At 50.2% G+C, this 16,247-nt stretch overlaps 1 protein-coding gene across 3 annotated transcripts in view; it reads left to right on the plus strand.

Moving 5' to 3' along the window:
• Positions 1 to 588: 588 nt before the first annotated feature.
• The window catches only part of Zfyve28 (zinc finger FYVE-type containing 28), a 92,770-nt gene continuing 77,111 nt past the window's right edge, over positions 589 to 16,247 (plus strand). For 2 of the 3 annotated variants that reach the window (XM_051200180.1, XM_051200181.1), the window contains exon 1: positions 589 to 1,051. In XM_051200180.1, coding sequence (XP_051056137.1) covers positions 1,013 to 1,051 — 39 coding nt within the window. In that variant the 5' untranslated portion in view covers positions 589 to 1,012. The remainder of the gene's footprint in view (positions 1,052 to 16,247) is intronic. The other variant, XM_051200179.1, reaches the window with a different exon arrangement.

Raw genomic sequence — 16,247 nt, forward strand, 5'->3', positions numbered from 1 at the left:
TTACTGCCTATGGCTAATGCTTTTCGGCCGTGCGTGGGATCACATATTCTCAGCTGAATCCTTGGCACATGATAAATTTTCAGATTTTTGGCTAGGTTTGTGTTTTATGTTTACAGATTCCAATTAAGGCATTCCTAGGGAGGTAGCGAATCACGGGAAAAGTTATCTTAAAAAAATCTATTGGATTCTTTTCTGGCCATTAAAGGTGAGGTCGTGGAAAGCACCCTACCTTAGTCTGGGAGGTTGGAAGAAGAGAGCAAAGATAGCTTGCTAAAGCCATAAAATAGCAAAGATTTGAGAACTGGAGAAAACGTGAGAAGACGTGAGGATGGGCTGCTGGCTCCCCACAGAGGCTTCTCACCCTCACCTGCTCGCCTACCTGCGGGCCGCCTGGCTCCACAGGCCTCCACCTGCCCCCGTGTGGTCTCTCCTGGCGCCGCGGGCTGGAGCCCTCACCTTCCAGCGCCCGCACCCGCAGCTCGCCTGAGCGTCGTTTAGGCGCCGTCGCCTAGCAACGCCACGCAGGCGCTGCCCGCGGTGGGCGCCGGGACCTGTAGTTCGAAGCCTCCCTCCTTGGGTGCGCGTCCCGGGCAGGGTGCGGCGTGGTGCTGGGCGCGGATTGGCAGCCTCACCCGGCCCGCCCCACCCTCCACTCGCGGCGGGCCGGGGGCTTGCGGTGCCTACGGCGCATGTGCAGCCGTGACCGGCGGAGGCGCGGGGTGCCAGCAATCCGTAAGGCGCCGCGCGCCCAGTGCCCGCGCCTTTCCGCGCGCCCGCCCGCCCGCCCGCGGGTTTGGGTCGGCCGCGCGCCGCTCTCTGAGCATCCTTCCGGCCGCGCACCTGCCCCGCGCACCTGCCGCCAGCTGCTCGGTGCTCGGCTCCGCGCTCACGATCCGCTTGCTGTGACCGGTCTCGACTCTGCCTGCGTGTCCTACCCGTGCCGCAGCCGGGCCCGGGCTCTGCGCTGCGGAGGGCGAGGGCAGCCCGGAGCGCGGCCCGGGCCGGCGCGGCGATGATGAACAGGTTCCGAAAGTGGCTGTACAAACCCAAGGTGAGTGGCTCCAGTTGCGGACCGCGTCGTGCTTTTCCCCTTCCAGTTCTCTTACCCTGCAGGTCCTTCCTTGGTGAGACAGACATCGTTTCTCTGGCCCTGTGTGAGTCCCCCTCTCCGGTTCCTGCGATGCCCCTTCCCTGCCTTCTGCGACTTGGACATACCGTGTACCTGGAGCGCACTGACCGCTCTTTTCCTAAACCCAATGCCAGACCGGGCTCTTTCTTTGCGGCGTGGGTGTATTATAATGTCCCTCTCCCACTTAGTGGTCCCAGACTGCATGCTCATAGCCCCTACTTCTCTTGGTTCTCTCTTGCCACACCGCCTATGCCCCTTCATCTTTCCACACCACAATTATTCTGGCCTAGGATAGTGGGCCTCCCACCCTCTCTTTGCACTTGTGAACCAGCCTCCCCTCACGCCCCTTTCTCCAAACCCTAGGCTTTGGTCAGACCCTTCCTTTCTGTGTCTTTAGAAGGCCCTCACGCCGCTGTTCGGTCCTCCCAAACCGGACTGATTCAACCTCGGTCCACTTCGCATCCCTATCCTGGTATGGTAGCCGCTCGCATCCTTTGATCTAGGGCCAGTCCTTCGCCCGGTGGCGGGGTAAGGCTCCTGGAGCCTGTAGCCTCTGCGGGCCAGAGGTGCGATTCGCCAGCCAGCGCCTCTCTTGGCTCCACCGGGTCTGGTCCGGCGACGCGCCCCGCGCCTCGGCAGCTGTGCCAGTCGCACTGCGGGCGCTGCGTCCCTGCTGCCTGCCTGGGGCTCGCTGCCGGAGCAAGACCCGGTGCGCTCTGCTTGAGGCCGGGAGGTGCAAAGCTAGGATCCAACAAAGGTCCAGGACGCACCCGCAGCGTCCAAAGCTGCATGTTAGGGGCTCGCAGAGCCAGTGGACATCGACGCTGGAGGTCTTCAGGGGGTCACGACCTGGGTGGGGTCATTGCAAAGACCAAGGGCGGGAGCAGTGCAGCGGCTGCGTGCTGGTGTCTCCGAAGTCAGAGGCGTCCTTCTCTTTGGCATCCACCCAAAGAACTGACCCTTCTTCCACCGTGACTAGCCACTTTTCTTGGTTTAGGGTCCCTGTCCCAGACTTCGTGAATGATCTCTTGGGGTGGGGTTTCCATAAAATCATGTCTGCTGATGTGTGTGTTCTGGAGATACATATTGTTTGGAAGACTGGCACTCGAGGTTTTGGGGGACGTTCAGGAACGTCATGGGTTTTTTTGGCCGCTGAGGTCGGGAAGTTTTTTCCTTGGGTTGGTGAGTGTTGGGGGTGAAGGCTTATAAAACGTGGAGCCGCCCTTGGTGAGCCTTGGCTTGTCCATGGGGTGTTTTGGATTCTTGCACGCGGGTACAGCAGCGGTTCGTGCTCTTCCTTGTTGTGCAGCAAATATATCTGGTGGGAAGGGGGGCTCTTTCGACTCTGGCGATGGGTGTGGTTTGGGCCTGCTTGCCCTTAGCCACGCCCTAGACGTCTAGCCCTCTCTGCTGCAATTCCTTCAGTGTACTCACTCCTGCCTACTGTCGCTTTGTGGGTCTGCTAGGGGCTGCAGCAGCTCCTGCACCAAGTATCTGTACAAGGAATGTTCTTTTGTTTTTGTTTTTTTAATTCTTCTTTGAGTGACTTTTTAGCACAAGAAAAACAAAACTAAGCAACGACAACAAAACAAGTTCAGTGATGAAAAAGTGATCGTAGGGAGTTGGGATTTACTTTTTCAATAACATGGCAGGGAACAGATGGGACTGTTTGTATGCTAAGCTACATTCTCGTTTCTGGGAATGTTTGTGGGGGCGCTGGGGGTGCCCATGTGCGTTTTCCAGCAGTGCCCCAGTGGGAAAGGTGTGTTCTGTGACCTTCCACCTAGGCTGTGGGAAGCAATGGAGCATACCCACCGATTGTCATCCACAGCTGAGTTCACAGTGGCCTTCCCTTGTTGAGCCCCAAAGTTAAGGATCACATCCATGACTTCCCCTGTATTCGCAGGCAACTGCTTTCCGGTTGCAGACCACAGCAAGTGAGAGTTAGTAACTTCGAGTGACTCAGCCCAAAGCTGTGTACTTTGTAGAAGGGGGGAAATAGGTCAGATTTCCCCCACTGCTGTTCTGTTCCTCGTTGTCCTCTCTCAGAGCTGTCTGTTACTGTCCTTGACCTCTGGACTTGAGCCACATCTTTGTCTCAGATCTCTGCTCCGGCCATGGCTGTCTCTGGAGCTGCTGTCCTGTGGTCAGCTCTTGTTTGAGATCTGTCATTGGGCATCAGTGTCTTGATTGTTTGAAGCACTGGGTTGTGTTATGTCATCCTTGGAGTTTTTATTTTCCAAACCAAAGCTCAGATTTGGCCTCCGATTATGAACTGAATTTTGTGTCTCCTTCCTGGGTAAGTGAACATTTGGCACAAGTGAGCACAGTTAGCCCTCAGAAGATTCTGGGTCCGGAAGAGTTAAGTGCTAGTCGTGGGGGATGTCTAGAGGAGATTGTGGTTGACATAATTCCCTTTTCACTTTCCTATTTAGATCTATTTAAATCACATTTAAATGTAATTCCTGCTTTGGTTTAAAACTGAACACACATAGAACATGTGGTGGAAATATTTTGAAAAATGTTGTTATTCTTGCAGTTCAAAAAAGCAATGGGAAATGCTTGAGTATTTTTTTTTTTTTTTTTTTTTACATGACACAAGTTTTAGTTTCTGAAGCACTAAAAGCTAATCAAGTTGGATGAAACACATACCCCGTGAATAGTATAATAGTTGATGTTAAAATGACATTTTCCTTCTTTCTCTTGTTTTTTTGAGTCAGGGTTTCTCTGTGGCTTTGGAGCCTGTCCTCGAACTAGCTCTTGTAGACCAGGCTGGACTTGAACTCACAGGGATCCACCTACCTCTGTCTCCCGAGTGCTGCGATTAAAGGCATGGACCACCACTACCCCCCTGCGAAAAAAGCATGTTATTTCTATTGATTTTTTTTTAAGGCAGTCTTGAACAGTCCCCTCCCCAATGAAAACAAACCTATGAGGCTCATAGTATTCTGGCCCTGAAGGCTGTGAGGAAAAGGGTTCAGAGGCTGTGATGTCCATGTTCTGTTTTGCTTTAGAGCACTGTGCAGGCAAAGGCTTTCTCAGAAAGAATGTATGCTTCAGAAAGGTGAGGCATTTGGTGCCCTCCTTGGAAACAATGGTCTCAGCTTGTTTTTGCTTGGCTATAACTTTGAACTGACCTGGGTGGATATTGCTGGTTTCCAGGAGGAAGTTGGCATAAGAGGATAGGGATCCTAGGCCAGGGCCCTGGCTAAGCTGGGATTTTTTGGCTGTCATGGGTGAGCTTATCGATGTGCATGGAGGATGCATTTATATTTTCCATCTTTGAGGAGGAAGAACTGATTAGCAGGTGGATGGTACTTGTCAGGGTGTGGGGATGGTGGGTGTGATGTCTAGTTTGCATTCTCAGCCATGTACCCCACAAAAGGCCTCTTGTCTCTAAACTGCTGCCAGGGGAGGGACTGTTGACCTGCATGTCTGCTCCTTTGTTGTGGAGTCTCCTTGCAGCTCTTCACTGGGTGATGTTGAGATACTGTTTGCAAACAGTTAGGGTTCAGATTTCAGATGGGATGGGCTTCAGCAAGGGAAGCCAGAGAGGCTCTCTGGTTGTGTTTTCTTTTAACAAACTACTTTTGTTCTTTAATTGCATTTACTTATTATGTATGTATGTATTTTGCTTGCAGGGGTCTATGCATGCCATGGTGAACATGTGGAGGTCAAAGAACAATTTTCAGGACTTGGTTCTCTCCTTCCTCCTTGTAACATCAGAGATAGTGGCAAACACCTGTCTGAGCCATCTTGCCAGCCCTTCTTTTAAATTAGTTAATTAATTAACGTACGTACGTACGTGTGTGTGTGTGTGTGTGTGTGTGTGTGTGTGTGTGTGTGTTTAGGCCAGAGGGTGAACCTGAGCATTTTTTTTTTTATTGCTTTCTGCCCTATTTTTTGAGACCGGGTTTCTCATTGAATTTGGAGCTCACTGTTCCGGCTAGATTTTTCGGTCCAGGAGCCCTGGGAATCCTCCCAGCACTGTGGTTGTAGGTGTTCAGTGATGACTTACGTAGGTGCTGGGAAACCAAACTCTGAACTTCATAGTTGCACAGCAAGCACTTTACCTATTGCCATAGCTCATAGCTTCAGTTGGCCTGGGCCCAGATTCACAGTTAGGAACCTTTCAAGTTATCAAATGCCAACCCACCCTGCACAGACCATCCTATTGGTTGCCTATCGCTAGCTAGCTTCCTCCCCATGTCCCTTGACCAGTGGTCAAGAGTGTGTGGTACCTGGGAGTGCGTGGGGGGGGGGAATCTAGGGTTGGGCTGGGAGGGTAGTGGTTCCTGTCCCCTGCCTCCATCTCCCACTCCTTCCAGAGCCTTCTTTCAGGGTCAGCACTCTCAGGCTGTGGCTAGGGGGCTTAAAGAACTTAGATCTCTATGCAGAGCTCTCAGCAGGAGGCTGGTCTCCTTTCCAGGCTTTCCTGCGGTTTCTGTAGTGGGGAGTTAGGGGCCTCACAGCTCCTGTAAATCTGCAGGGCAAGGGAGAGGCAGTGTTGCCGGCAGGGCCAGAGCTGCTTTCTGTGGGATTTCGTCCTTGCTCAGGCTCCATTCCCAATCAGAGCAGCAGCTTACTGGAAATGTGTGATGTGGTTTCTGTTAAGTGGGCGAGTCATAGCTGTAAGTCCTAAAGCTTCACTTAATTGATATTTGGAGTTGGCATCCAGGAAGGTCATGTGGGGGAAGAGAGCCACGGGTGTGCACACTGTCCAACAGGAAATGGGGCAGTGATTATTTTCATTCAACCATAAGAGGAGAGATGGCAATTTTTGTGCCTGCTTTGGTGCCCCGAGAACTCCATCAGTGCAGTAGTCTTCTGTCTTGTCAGAATTGACGGCAACATGGTGAGGTGGTTTCTGTGCCCTGCAGAGGTTCGTGACAATGAACTGATCTCTGCTCAGAGAGAAACAGATGCGTAGAATTCAGTGAGTTCTAGGATTTTGTCTCCTTTTAAGATATCCTGAGTCTTTGCTCTGGCCATGGCTTTTGTGACTATGTAGCACTGAGTCCAGAGACAAGGCAGCAGAGGCTTCTCCCACTAGGGCCTGGGAAGGGATCCTTGCCCTATTCCTCTTAGCTCTGTGTCTTAGTTTTCCTAGCTGTCTGGTGGAGGTGATGGGACCTGCCATGCAGAGTTGTCGGGAACAAAGACCCATGATGGTAGCTTAACCACAATTGTTGCCAATATCAGAGCCTTCAGCTGCTTCTGTCAGGTCCCTGTGATGGTGAAGGAGTCTGCACAGATGCACACACCCTGCCTTTTGTTTTTGGTGCTGAGAGTGGACCCTTGTGCAGGTTACTTCAGATCCTGAAGACTATCCCTGGACAGCTGGCATATAGCATGAGACTACACTCCCTTTCCCAAGGGTGGGGATGCTAGCTGCCAAGTACTTGCTCTATCCAGGCACTGCCTTCCTGTTGCTGGGAAATGGCTAGGGCAGCCACAATGGCAGCAATAAGCTATCTTGTCAAGCCTGGCCCCAAGTCTCTCAAGCCACCCTCCCATGACTTATATCCCCTGCTTTGGCTGGAGGCTCAGGATCCAGGGTAGGGGCTCCAGAGCCACAGGGTGGCAGATCTCGAGGGGGAAGGAGTGTGGTGTAAGTGGTAGCTTGGGACTTAACCTCTTTTCATTTCACCAATCTGTGATTGGCCATGATAGGTGGGGTGGGGTGGGGTGAGGGTGAAGACAGACTTCTGCTGATCAAACACAGAGGTTGGTGGGCTTTTTTTTTTTTTGGGGGGGGGTTGTTCCAATGGACTTCACTTTTACAAATGATATCTTGGAAAGGACAAGTGAGTTTGATGCAGGCTCACAGCATGAAGAGGCAGAGCCGAGGCCTGTCAAACCTCAGGGCTGGGACAGAAACCGTCGTTGACCTTTACATGTCAGCAAAGTCCCGTTTTCTGCAGGAAGGAAGTGTGGCTGTTGTCAGCTTTTAAATGGGTCCCATTTGGCTAGACAATTACTTTTGTACTTTCTACAGTTGGGTTGCAAGAAACTTAGATATTGATGGGCAATCCAAGTGTTTGAAGGGGAAAGACAAAAATGAATAGCTTTTTTTTTTTTTTTTTCAAGTGATCTGAATAGATTAAGGAGAAGTAGAATAGAACATTTTCTATTATGGTAATTTATGTAGAGTAGTTGGGTAAGATGAATGGATGGTTTTTCCCTTACTGTATTTGAAGCTCTTCAATTTCTCATTGTTTTCGTCCTCAGTGGAGGCAGAGGGTGGCAGAGAGTGGATGTCCTCCCAACTCCATGTGACTAGCACCCTGCCTCTGCTGTGGTGAGTTTCTCCAACTGAGCCATACTCTCCATATCAACCAGACAGGGTGATGCCCTAACTTCTCAGGGAGATGGGAGGCAGTAATCATCAGTGACTGCGACTGTCCCAGTTATTTTTAGGAATGTTATGACTGAAAAACCATCTATGAGCATTATCGACTGCGTAAATGTCAGCTAGGCTCTAATAAAAAGTACATCCATGTTCTTAGTAGTGTCACGAGTAGTAAATAGCCAGAAGGTAGGGACAGCCCAAGTGTCTGTCAACAGATGAGTATGGGTTCCTGGGATCAAACTCAGGTTCAGGTCATCAGTGTTGGTGGCAAGCACCTCACTCACTGACTCATCTTGCTGACTCCATAGCACTATTTGGGTTTAATAGATAACCAGGGAAAAGATGTCCAGAGTCTTGGTCTTGAGGTACTTGCTGTTCTGGTCTCATAGCTGATGTCCACTCATCTGGAAATGATTCCTGCCATCCCTGCTGGTGAGGTCATCTCTGGGGCAGCTCTGAGGAGGATCCTTGTATCCTGCTTAGCCTCCCTTTCTGTTTGGGCAGCTGTGGGCCTTCACCTGGGGCTTCCTAAAGATGCAAGTGAAGGGATGACGTGTCTCGGATTGATTGCTCTGGGTTAATTCCATCAAATCTGTGCAGCTACACACATACAAGTTGCTCAGCTGAGTGGAGCATAGCTCCATTACAGTTTGTCAGGAGTAGGATGGGGACAGAGGGTGCCAGCTCCATAGGGAATCTTGAGGTTGTTGAGTCACATGGGCCTGATCCTGAGGGAGGGGGCAAGCCTCAGAGGTGACCCTTTAGTTGGGATAGTCTAAGGACAGGCAGCAGCCAGCAAAATGAAGACAAGGGGCTAAGAGCCTCACTGCAGGGGCCATCTGAGATGTAGGTGGAGCTGACCCAATTGCTTTCTGTATCTGGGGACCACAAAGGAGTCAGATTTGCCTTTGGGGATCACTGTAGGCTTGCTGGTAAAAGAAGCAGCACTGGCAGTTGGAGAGGGAGACTTTTGTACAAGGACAACTGGGGGATCTTGATGGAAAGAAATGATGGACCAGGAGCCTGGACAGGGGTTGGCATGGCCAGGAAGGGGAAGGGAAGAATTGGGGATACTGTTTGTAGAATGGGAAACATGGAAGAGCTGTTGGGCAGGACAGGGTTGGAGTTTGGGCTGGCATATGTTAGGGGCTTGGCAGTACCATCCTTTAAAAGTAAAGGATGGACTTGACTCCTGACCCTAGGGTACATACTGCAGATGGACAGCCATCAGAATTGTCTGGAAATATGAGGAAAATGTACAGGGACAGGTTCTGAGCTGGCAAGAGAGATTAGTCCTCTAGATTGAGGAGCAAGAGTCAAGGCTGGTGACATGGGCCAGGGGGTGGGACTAGGGAGGGTTCCCATGGAAGCTTCAGCTGGCAGTATGTTCCAGGGGGTGAAGCTGTGGCTGGGCAGGATAGTTCAGCTAGATCTCATGTGTGTGTGCGTGTGCGAGTGTGTGTGTGTGTGTGTGTGTGTGTAGGAGCTTTCATTGCTAAACTTGGAGGTAGAGAAGCTACTCTCTTGTCAGTGGTCCCGATGACTTAAGGACCTCCCACCAAGCCCCACCTTTTAAGAACCCATTATCTCCCAATAGCTCCATCCTGTAACCAAGTCTTTTTGTCTTGGGTATTTAGGGGACATGACCCACACCTAGACCCTCACACTGCGGAACACAGAAATCTAAGGAGCCAGAGGGGGAAAGGCTGGGCTGGTAATGGTTGTCACCTCCTGGGTTAACAGCTGGGTTGTATAAAGACTCAGGCCCAGAGGTCTGAATGAGATCTTTTGGAATTGAAGGAGCAGAGTCCTGGTCTCAGCTAAGCTGTAGTTTTTAAAGAAGAATGGAATGGAAGGCAATTTTAGATGAAGACAGAAAAGTAACCACCCCCAAATCCTTGCTGAAGAAGTACTGGAAAATAGTCTCCATAAGAAATCAAAGTCAGAAGGAAGGCGTGGGAGCTAAGAGCGCTGGTGGGCAGAGATGCCTGGGTGCATGTGGGCACAAGCAAATAGCAGTTGCTGTGTGGAATGATGGGAGTCTGTGCCTCTCGGGAATGTGCTGAAGAACTGCATGGGTTTGAGCTGGTGTGGGTTGCCTAAGATGCTTGACCCCAGACCATGATTTCATCGTGTGAATTCATGTAGGGCAAAGGCCAGAACAGGTGACCTCTGAAGAGGAGAGGGAGATGAGAGCACGATGATGTCACCAACTGAGGCAGCAAGGAGGGGACAGGGTGGCAAGGCAGTACAGTGAATCAGAAAGAGTAGCAGTGTTGTAGGATAGCCACATATGGATTGGCTGTTGTAGTAGATGTGAGCAAAGCTAGCCCACCAGGCCAGACTCTTGGATGGTGTTTAAAAATCCCACTGTGAGCTGTTGGCTGCAGATGATCCCTGGGATCTGTGCTGTGGTGGAAAGAGAAGGTTTGTCATTTCCCAAAGCAAGGGAATTAGTCTGTGTTAGTGTTGGCAAGCTGCCAACTACAGGCCTGCTATAGAGCCTGGAAGTCTGGTACATGAGTGAGCGAGCGCACACACACCTGTGTGTGTGTGTGTGTGTGTGTGTGTGTGTGTGTGTGTGTGGTCACTGGTCTTCTGGGGGAACTGGCTCTGAGAGGGAGGTTAGTTTGCAGGATATCTGCTGAAGCCTTTTGAAAGGGAGGGAAAGAGGCAAGCTTGGGTATAGGAAAAGCTGAGCGGTTGTGCAGGCTTAAGGAAGTCCTCAGCTGACCCTGTGGTCCCCAGAAGCCAGGATGGCTCTGCAGGGTAGCCTCCATCTGCTCCAGGTTCAGATGGTGTTGTCATGCAGGAGCCCTTCCCTAACTAGGGATGAGTGGGGGGTGTTGGCTGCAACACTAGAAACACTAGAAGCTCCCAGGAGAAAGGTCTTTGGTATAGATATGCTCTGCACAAATGCTGTTTTGGGGGCACCTGTCCTTGCCACTGTGGGAGTACTTCTTACTGATAACTGACCTTACTGTCTCTTGCGTCAGCTTGAGGCTTCTAGAAAGGCCAGGCTGACCTGACACCAGGCAGAAGCTTATCAATGGAATGTTCCACACTGTAAATCAGGTATAAGCATCCCTTCCTCTCATTTGAGTCTTTGTGTGTTTGGAGAGAGATGGCCACATCTAGATCTTAGTGGCTAGTCTGTATGTACTCAGACTGGACTCCCCATATAACTGAAGGACTCTTTGTTCTGCTGGGTGTGTGCTGGGTTATTTTGTGGTCTCGATAACTTTAGATTTTTGTCTTCGCATCATGAGGAGGCATCAGGACCAGCTACACTTTCCAAGGCTGATGGGATTCCGACAATTGGCCTTATCTATGCAGTTCTATTTCCCAGCTCTGGATATGAACCCAAGGAAGCTGAGATTGCTGTTGGAAGGCTGCTGGCTGAAGGGCTAGGCCATGGTTTGGATTCTGTGCAAGACAGATGAGATAGAACAAGCCAACAGCTTCCGTGCAGGGGCTCAGGAACTGTCCAGGGCTCCCTGAGGTTTCAGGTCCGTCCACTACAAGGTGACAGCTAGATCCCTTGGGCTTTGACTCTCTGCTCCAGCACGAGACCCTGATCCCTGGGAGCAGGAAGTGCTGCTGTAAAGCTGCTCTGAGTCTCCACAGCCAGGGTTCTTGATCTGAGCAGCCTGGGACCAGATTGTGTGGGTCAGGCAGGGCCACTCGGAGGTCACTTCCCCCTTCTTGACTACCACATTCTTGGACAAGCTTGCAGGTACCAGGGAGGCTGTGTGGGTGATTTCCTAGTAGTGGGATGGTAAGGCTGGGATCCCTAACTCTGATTGCTACAAAGTCTTCCCCATGTGGCCCCCAAACCAAGCCACTCTAGTGCTCCTGCCGCACTTGGGCAGGCTTCGGTCGCGGATTAAAGGTGTGTGTCACTACACCTGGCAGGTTCTAGAATTTTTAACATCCCTTCTAGTCTTTTTCATCCATGTGCATCTTCAGCAGCGCTGGCTGGCTGGCACATCAGCCCACTTCCTCCCTCTCCATGTTGCTTGCTTGTTGTCTTCCTGTGGCTACTTTCCAACAGGCGCATGGTTCTTTTATTAAAAGTGGCTATTTTTTGATGAGCGGCTCAGGCTTGAGAAGTTGATTTTTGTTTTTTTTTCCTTGTTGTTGGCCCTCATGATTATGCTCTCACTGACAGCCCTCCAGCATCCGCCTGCTCAGAAGCCGCTGTGGCCGGGCCCTATGGGATGTTGGAAGGCCGGTACCCAGCATGACTTGTCCAAGGAAGACGCTGGCCTACAGAGACTGAACTTAACATTTCCAACCTAAATCTGGTAGCGACTCACCTTGGAGTTAGCTGGAGTAATTGGCAAGAAGTCTTCACCCATCTATGGTGGGGTCCCCAAGTGAGAGGGGTTCGCAGGACAGTTGCTGAGATGGTTCCTGTCGACTTAGGCACATGGGACCCAGAGGTCACACATGTGGAGTGTGGCAGGTCCCTCCCCCTTTGTTAGGTAGAAGAGCTCTATCCTCAAGTGACCGGCACAGTTGAGATCCTGCCCTTTGTCTTCCGTAAGTAAGGCCACTGTGGACAGACAGTGTCTTGGGAAATAAGTGGCATGGTCAAGTAGTTTTCACAAAATGTTAGATCCTGTATCTGAACTCCTCTCTTACTCTTCTTTTAAACTCCAAAAGAGAGAAAGCACTGAACTTGAGTTACAGTTCCTCCCCCTTAGGATTTTATCGTTTGTACCACGTGTGTAATAACTGGGGCCTCCAGGTAAGAGCTAAAGTGCTCAAGCTGAGTGAAGAGGGGATTTCAAGCTGACTAAGGGGAGCTGGTTTCTTCCCTGCTCTGCACAGATGGTGTCTCACACTGGGAGGCCACATCATTTCATCCGCTTCTCGGAAGGAAGATAGCTTTTCACAGCTGAGTGAAGTTGTAAGGTTCACGGGAAAGTTAGCAGTCATGGTGGCTGGCTGCGTCTTTGGCACTGGGTGTCTGTACCGAGCCACTGCTGGGGGGGGTCTGAAGAGCAGATAACACTGTGCACCCCCTGGTGCCGTGGTGGCTGTCAGCGTGAGGACACTGACTGAAACGCTGAATTGTGTAGTGACCATTCACATGACAAGAGTCCCGATGCACCCAAAACCAAGGCCTCTGCCTCGGGGCTGTGAGCTACTTAGAAGTGTTCTCCGTTGTTAGAAGATGTGGTGTCATTCGGATGTCACAGGCACAAAGCCCGAGCTGTCATATTGAATGGCTCCTGACTCTTTTCTTACACATACCTTGTGTAAGAAACTCAGTGGCGTGAGAGGTCCTGGGACCATAACTTGAGTCCACCCTGCCCTTCCCCAGGCCGTGTGAAGTCCTTTCGGTCAGGTACTAGAGGGCCTGGGTCCACGGGCTGGGGTTTGAGCAGGGTGGTGTAGCAGTGCGCTGTCAGCTGGCCTAACAGTGGCCCTCGGAGAGTGGGATTTCCCCGTTATTTGGGAAGGTCCTGCAACTACAGGTATCTAACCGTAGGCGAGGGACGAGGAAGGAGTGAAGTAGGAGATGGGGACAGAGGGAGCTGGGACAGTGGCGGCCCAGAGAGGTGATGTTGCCTACTGTGAATGGAGGTGACCGGATCTGGGGCATGAGAAAGCCCAGGGACGCTTCGCTGTACCTTCTCCTCTACATGAGATATTAGGCTCAGCTGTTTCAAGGCACAAGGTTTGCAGCAGTTGATTAACAGTAGCTGCTGGCGCTAGCCCTGCCCCGGGGGACACACTAGGGTTCAGGAGTTCATGAGGCAGGCAGTAAGAACCCAGAAGTACTAGGTGTCCTCCAGGGCATGGCTGATGGGCCATGGAGTGTCCAGCCTGGACCTGGGCTGTGGTGTGAGTCACAGTGGAACAGGGTGTGAGGGAGTCTCAGTAGCATTGTGGCAAGTGCAAAACACCAGCCTCAAAATATCACATACGCATGACATCCTTTTTATAGAGCCAAAAACAACCAAAAATACATTTAAGGATGACATATGGCAGCAAGCAGGCTGTGTGGATGGGGCCATAAGAGCTGGGCTCACGTGAAGGTCTCCCTGTGGACATGACTGGGCTGGTCCCGTGTGCATGCCAGTGGATGGGCTCATTTCCCTGGTCTGAAATAGCCTTTCTTGCAGAGTTGAAAAAGAGGGTGTCCAACCTGTGCAGCCTTCCTTCCAGGAAGTTCCCAGGCCAGGGATTTAAAATTTGTTGTCATCCACAGCATTGTGTGAGAAACTGCAAGCTTTTTTGGAGAGTAAAATTATCAGTGACAAGCCAGAGACACAAGCGTTTGGTTGGTGACTTAACCAGAGGTGACTCGATAGTCTACACTCCTCCACAACTTGCACGTTCCATGCCAAGGGACTACAAGAACCCTTGGGTGCTCTGTGCTGACCTGTGTGGGCCTCTGGGTGCCTTGCATGAGGTTTCTGGGAAGGCTTCCACAAGCCTTGTGCCAAGGGGTTCCAGAGCCTCCCAGGTGCCTCGCTGAGGATCTGCAGGGGCCTTGGGAGTGCCCTGAGTGGAGTCACTGTGGTGGCTGCTGGGGGTCCCAGTTTTGAGAATCTGTGTCCTGAACTGAGTTGCTGGGGAGGCCTTTGGGTGCCCTGTGTCAGGGAGTTGTAGGGACTCCCAGGCTCTGCAGATGAGAACTAATTGACTGTCTCTAATCAATGAGACATCTTTGGTGGTGAGAAAGACACAGTGTGTGGTCCTTTAAGGGGGAGCTCTGTAAATTTATCTGTTCCTTCCAAGACAGAAGCAAAAGAGCCTTTTTTTTTTTTTTTTTTTTTTTTTTGAATCTAGAAGTGTATAAAAGCTCTTTTCTTGGAATGCCAGGATCAATCTAGTGGGATCATTTATCTACATTCTGAGCTCTTTCAGCGGAGGTGTGTGATGCATGATTTTCATTAAACCAAGGGTCAAAGCTCGAGTGTTTAAATACTGGGGGAGGGGGAGGTGCCAGATGGGCGTTTTGACAAAACAACTAAGGAAACCTAATGTCATTTTCTTGATGAATTTTCTTCCCAGTTCTGTGAAGAGTTCATTTTCAGGGAAGGGGAGAGGCTATAAAGGATGCAGCATGAACTCCAAATTGTAGCTGTAAATGAAAATAACTTTAGGTGAGGTGGTGATGCACACCTATAGTGGGAGGCTGAGGCAGGGGGATCTCCATTTTGAGGCTGGCTTAGACTAGGTAGCAGGAGTGTGGTGGCTGTTCTTGGTTGTCCTTGACTATGTCTGGAATGCACTACAATCCAAAACTGGAGGGCACACCCGTGAGAGATTTTCTGCTTGGCTTGAAGTGGGTGAACCCACTTATAGTTCCGACTTTTGAGGCAGGAAGACATACACCTTTGATCTGGATCCTAAGGCTGGAAGACTCAGGCCTTTGATTCAGATCTTTTAATCTGGGACACCTCTTCTTCTGGAAGCCTATACAGGACATGGAAGAAGGGAGGTCACTATGCCTTGCTAGCACAGCCACTCCATTACTGTCGTTGGAGCCTACTTCTTGGGATTCTGGCATATACAGAACACCAGATGAGACACTGGCCTTGTGAGACTAGGAAACTACTAGATTCTTGGACTTTCCATTCACAGCTAGCCATTGTTGGACTAGCCAGACTGCCACCTGTAAGACATTCCAATAAATCCCCCTTTTATATATCTAGAGAGATTCATTCCATAATTCCTGTGATTCTTGAGAACCCTGTCTCAAAAAAACGTTTTCCTTTCAGATGCATGAGCTGGTAAAGCACAGAAAGTCTTACTAAGAGCCCTAAATTTGGGGCTAGAGAGATTGATCAGGAGTTAAAAACCCGTCAATTATTTTCACTTCTTTAGATATTACTCATCCACCTACAAACATTGGGACCTATTTTCTAGAAATTATATTGCATTCTTCAGATAGCTACTGACTGCTTTTCCAGAGGGTTGGATTCCCAGCACCCACATGCCTGCTCACAACTGACTGTAACAACTCCAGTTCCAGTGGATCCAGTGCCCTCTTCTGGCCTCTACAGGTAATGCATGCAAGTGGTGCACAGATAAACATAGGCCATCAAAACGCCCATACACATACAATAAAATACAAGTAAAAAGAGTCTCACGTTTATTTTCTTCCACTGTAAAGTATAAATCTGTCCTGACCAGCTTTGTAAACATTGGTTTTAGATGGCCTCTTCCTAAATGATTATTTTGACATTTTGATGTGACCATCTCCTTTTGAGCATTTTGTCCATTTCCTACTTTTTGGTTCTGTTCATCCCTGCTGTAACCTGGAGTTTTCTTAGTTACTGGATTTCTTGATGATGTTGGAAAGTGACTGCCTGGTGCTGCTTATTTACGGGAAGGTTGTGAGTGCTGCATGCCTCCACACAGAGCTCTTTGAGTTGGGCTGTGTAGGAGGCAACTTCTATAGAATGCACCATCACCGGGAGATGCTTTTTTTCTCTCTAGGATTTTTTTTTTAAAGTAAAGTTCAGAGCTGGAGAGTTGGCTTAGTGGTTAAAAGAATTTGATGTTCTTGTGGGAGTGAGGTTAGAGTCCCATTATCCACATGGGGTGGCTCATAGCTACCTGCAACTCCAGCTCTAGAGGATGCATCCTCCTGGGCTATGTGAGCACCCATACACATGTGGCATGCAATTACACAATTACAAATAACATAACAGCAAAAATAAATCTTGAAAAAGTAAAATTCGGGTAACAAAAAATTAACTGCTACTACTATTACTTCTTCTAGCAAGTGTCCTAATACTG

This window comes from Phodopus roborovskii, unplaced genomic scaffold, assembly GCF_943737965.1.
Source record: "Phodopus roborovskii unplaced genomic scaffold, PHOROB, whole genome shotgun sequence".
In the NCBI taxonomy this organism is placed as follows: Eukaryota; Metazoa; Chordata; class Mammalia; order Rodentia; family Cricetidae; genus Phodopus; species Phodopus roborovskii.